This window comes from Polistes dominula, unplaced genomic scaffold (assembly GCF_049000335.1).
Source record: "Polistes dominula isolate Pdom_NZ unplaced genomic scaffold, Pdom_raw_medaka contig_21, whole genome shotgun sequence".
NCBI lineage: Eukaryota > Metazoa > Arthropoda > Insecta > Hymenoptera > Vespidae > Polistes > Polistes dominula.
The window spans coordinates 4,502,535-4,507,535 of NW_028301061.1; the positions used below are offsets into that span (position 1 = coordinate 4,502,535).

The following is a 5,001-nucleotide window of genomic DNA, read 5'->3' on the forward strand; positions in this document are numbered from 1 at the left end:
AGTTTTTCTTTTTGATGCGTTTATATAAATGATAAAATATAATTTTATATAAAGAAAATGATACTATTATTTAGGCTGTTACTTTGTTCATTCAATCATTCGAATATATGAAACTAATTAATTACGCTTTACTTGTCACACTAAAATGCGTGTGTATAGTATTGTATATGCGGTAGACCGCACATATTTCATCATAACATTGCAATTTTAGCAATGTGTCACTACTGGAATTTCGCGATAAAAGAAAAAAGTCATGTTTCTTTCTAACAAATGGTAACTCTCCTCTATCAGTAATTGAATATCATTTTCATTCATTCGTAATTTATAATACGTTTTTTTAATTAAATTTTTTCAAATATATAATAAATCATTTTAATAGTCACATTCATGTCTAATACGAAGAATTAAAATCTGTTTTTGAATCATAAATTAGTCGAACTTATTACAGTCATTTTTATTAGATTTCTTATTAATATTATATATCATAACAAAATTACAATTCTTTATTAAATCACGTAATTACAATAATTTCATTGAAACATCGATATTGATTTATTTTTCATTAGTTTATAACCAGTGGTCGAGCAATAATATTGTATAGATAATATAATATAATGTAATATCATCCGTTATCGTAATCTAACAGAGACTAATATTCTCGCGACATTATATGAGACAGAAATTTGCACGGAATTGTATCTGACAGAAGAGAATATTATTATAATTTTATCAAAACCTCTTCATAATAATTCATAAATATCTTGAAACAATTTATTTTCATATAATTCTCGTACATAATATTTAAATTAAAACGATCATTTAAAAAAAAAGTAAGTGCGAAACAAGTGTATTCTAAACATTTTAATGACAAAATTTTTAAAATTTTAGACGAGAATGGAGCAATCGGCTGATAATGAGGAAGAAGAAGAAATGGACGAGGTAGAAGAATATAAAGAAAAAAATCAACAAGCATTGAAGAGGGACAAAAATGCAATTAGCGGTGAAGGTGGTGGTGGAGGTAGTGGTTGCGGTCCAGGTGGTGGAGGGAGGCAGCCTGCCAAAGAAATTCTTCACAAATCAAGTAAAGAATTTTACAGAGCGGTTGCCAAACAATGGGGAATTACTTGTAAAATGAGCGATCATTGCAGATGTCTTGATTGTCAGGTATGATATTTTAGTATTAATTTTTTTATTAATTATTAATTTGTTTAATTCCTTTTTTTATTTTATCTAATTTTTTATTATATTTATTCTTTCTTTCTTTTATCGTTTTTTCAATTTTATTTCTATATTTAGTTATATATCATCAAAATATATTAAACATGTTCACATCATGCCATGTTTTTCAATGATACTTCTAATTTATTGTAATTTAAATTTAAAATATAATAGATTTTAAGGATTATATTTATTTCAAATAGCACAAACAGGTAGAAAATAGCAAAATTAATAAGATGACTAACAATTTTTCGTGTTTATTGTTTTTAGCCTAAATTTCTTACCGCGAGTCAAACTCTTGACTCTTGCGTATGACAAGAAAATTATTGTTAAGAATAATAATTACGAATGAGTAAATGAAATTGACGTTTTTTCTGATTAATAAAGAATCTACGATCTATTTATTTTATGTTCTCGTCACGAATTGTATTATATGTCGCATGCTACAAGTCTGATAAATGGTAAATCTGGTATGAGTATTCGTCCTTGGTTGCGTTGTATCACAAGAAAATTCGTGTCTTTTTTTCTTGCTCGGGAAACAAATTCTAACTTGTTTTCTCGTGACACAGTACATCCTTTTAGCTCATTCAAGAATTGAAACACGTAACATAATCTGCCACATCTCACACTTGTAGAATAAATAGCTATTATTTTTTAAGATTACAAATATTCAATTTGATATGTATTGAGTTTTAATCGGATAATACTTTTATGATGGTACATATATTTTCTTCCTTATTTATGTGGTATGACAATTATATAGTCTAACACGTTGACTGCCATGGAGGTCAACGGTGACTGTCGACGAGATCAATCGTAAAAATGAATAATTAGAGTAAATATCAATACCGGTAAATTTTTAAATAATATTATTGGTCTTATAAAGGGTTTAAAGAAAATAATGACGTACAGAACAGGCACAGACCAAATTTTATTAATACAAGAAAATATACAGGGTGGGTCACCACATTTTACCATCTAGATTTACGTTATTATTATTACGCGTAGCAGACAATGTTTCACATGGAGTTGAATGGCTTTAAAAGGGGCTCATACTAATAGGACCTTTTTTTATTGCATCATCTGATGCTCTTTCATATTATTTACAAAAAAGTATTTACCTATTTATGTAAAAAAATTATTACTTTAGGAGATATTTTAATTTTTATGTCTATTTACAAAAACGGTTCAATGTAGCGACCATTTGCATTAGAACACTTTCTGAAACGAGAAATTAATGACTCATTAACGTTTCTTAATGTATCTGATGTTATTTTCTTGCATTCATTAACGATACGATCCCTCATATCGGCCATTGTAGACGGAGGCTCAGTGTAAACTTTATTTTTTAAGTAGCCCCATAAGAAAAATTCGAGGGGCGTTAGATCTGGTGATCTAACCGGAAAATGAATGGGCCCAACCCGTCCTATCCAATGATTTGGGAACATTTGATTTAATGTATCCCTTGCTATTCTTGAATAATGAGCAGGGCTACCATCCTGTTGTATCCACATTATTTGTCGTCTATGCAATGGTAAATAGTCTAAAAATGTCCATAGAGTGTTCGATAAAAAATTTGCATATTTTGGTCCGGTTAGTGATCCTTTGATAAAGTATGGACCAATAAGTTTATCGCTGAGTATGCTCATCCAAACATTTACACTCCATCGATGTTGATTATCCATTTGTCTAAACCAATGAGGATTTTCCGTTGACCAATAATGGGCATTTCTTAAATTCATTAATTCATTTTTCATAAACGTCCGTGAACATAACATTGCTGAAGAAGTTGTCTCTTTGAGTGAGAGCCAAATTACAAAATTCTAAACGTTGATAACAGTCATTTGCAGTCAGTTCTTGAACCTTTGATACATGATATGAATGGTATTTGTGCTTTGTAAATAGACATAAAAATTAAAATATCTCCTAAAGTAATAATTTTTTTATATAAATAGGTAAATACTTTTTTGTAAATAATATGAAAGAGCATCAGATGATGCAATAAAAAATATATGATTCCGTTTAAAAAAACATTAATGACCTTCATGTCCTTTACACGTCCACCTACAAAAAAAAAAAAAAGTACTATCAGTATGAGCCCCTTTTAAAGCCATTCAACTCCATGTGAAACATTGTCTGCTACGCGTAATAATAATAACGTAAATCTAGATGATAAAATGTGGTGACCCACCCTGTACATGACATATGACGACATTTTTCTGTACGTAACTGTATGATAAAATGCAATTTTCATCATCAGAAAATATCACTAAATATCTTGCTAACTTTATCCTAAGATCGAGAATAGAAATATTTTGCCGAAGTAAAATTTCCTTTTTTTCGATTTTATTCCTTATAAAATAAATATAAAATCCACTAGAAAAAAAAAATTAAAAAAGGGAAAATTTATTTAGTTTACTTTACAATAACTAAAAAAAGAGAATAAGAAAAAAGAAAAAATATCATGTATGCAGATCACACACGATAGAAGAGAAACCTTCAAAAAACCAAGCTTCGAGAGACTTAGAAGAATGCAGAGTATCAGGAGTAAGATAATTGTAGGGTTTATTTTATATAATATTATCATCACATACATAACAAAGGGCTCCGGTGTAATTTTACTGTGAAAGTAGCTGACAAAAACTAACACTTTCCTAATTCTAGTAATCAAAATGGAATGCCGAATGCGATAGCCATAGATCGACACAAAAATCGTAGAATGTTTATCAATGAAAAGATACCCTGTCCTAACCTAAGTAAATATAATAAATATAATTTGATAAAATCAGGTAAATTATAGTCTTTCTATGAAATTGAGATATCTATATCATGGGTTACCACAACTAGGTATTTTTGTTGTTAAAACTAAATCCTTTAAATGTCCTGACAAAGGACAGGTCGTATTTTTTCGTTTCCTCGAGTTTTGAATCACAATGAATCTCACGAAATTTCTTCTTCAAAAATCATTGTTAAAGAAACACATTATTATTCAATATTATTATTTATTAAGAATGTATTTAATTTTAAGTGTTCGTTTAATATCTACTGTGAAAGCTCTGCTTCTTCTATCTCCCAATTAGTGAAAGGTGCGAACGACCATCAGCTTACCAATGAAATTCTGAACCTTCGTGACGCCTACAAAAGAGAGCTACAACACCTCATTGCAGTTACATCGATTCAGCCTTACACTGAGAAGATTTGAAAATATATTACAGATATGATCCTGTAAATGGGTATCTCAAACTTTTCTGATGCTCGAATCTTATTTAGAGATTTTAATACAGTTATGTTTGTGAAAAACGTGGATAGTTTAGCGGCCAGTCGAAGAACTAGCTTATATTTTTAAGTGTGTGTATTAAGATAATTGAGTCTACGCTTCGTAGTATGCAGTCGCACACAAACACACACATATAAAACGCTGTAGCTAGGAGTGGGGACTACGAAGCACCACAGAAAGAGGAGACTGAGAATAGGAAAAACTGTATACTATATTTCATCTTATTCTCTCGCAGGCTCATTCCTATAGATGTATAGTATATATCTTTGTCTCTTTTTCTCTTTTTAGTAATGTAGCATTTGTCACTTCCGTAACATTCGTATATTCTCGCTTATTACATCGCTTTCTTGAGTCTCATCTATTTTCAAATCAACCCGATTTGAAAGAAGTTTTCACTCCAAAAATTCATGTTGGAATGGCAAACAAATCATATGAAATACTGGTGGCAGTCAACCTGTTAAAAACTCCCAAAATTATATGAATCTAACAAGAAACTTATTTTTCAG

At 29.7% G+C, this 5,001-nt stretch overlaps 1 protein-coding gene and 1 pseudogene across 3 annotated transcripts in view; one reads left to right on the forward strand and one right to left on the reverse strand.

Annotated features, from left to right (window-relative positions):
• Positions 1 to 5,001, forward strand: part of LOC107065387 (uncharacterized) — a 51,433-nt gene that overhangs the window by 41,047 nt on the left and 5,385 nt on the right. For all 3 annotated transcript variants that reach the window (XM_089176168.1, XM_089176167.1, XM_089176170.1), the window contains exon 3: positions 889 to 1,164. In XM_089176168.1, the coding sequence (XP_089032294.1) occupies positions 889 to 1,164 (276 nt within the window). The remainder of the gene's footprint in view (positions 1 to 888; positions 1,165 to 5,001) is intronic.
• LOC149031426 (small nucleolar RNA U3) lies at positions 4,260 to 4,457 on the reverse strand (annotated as a pseudogene).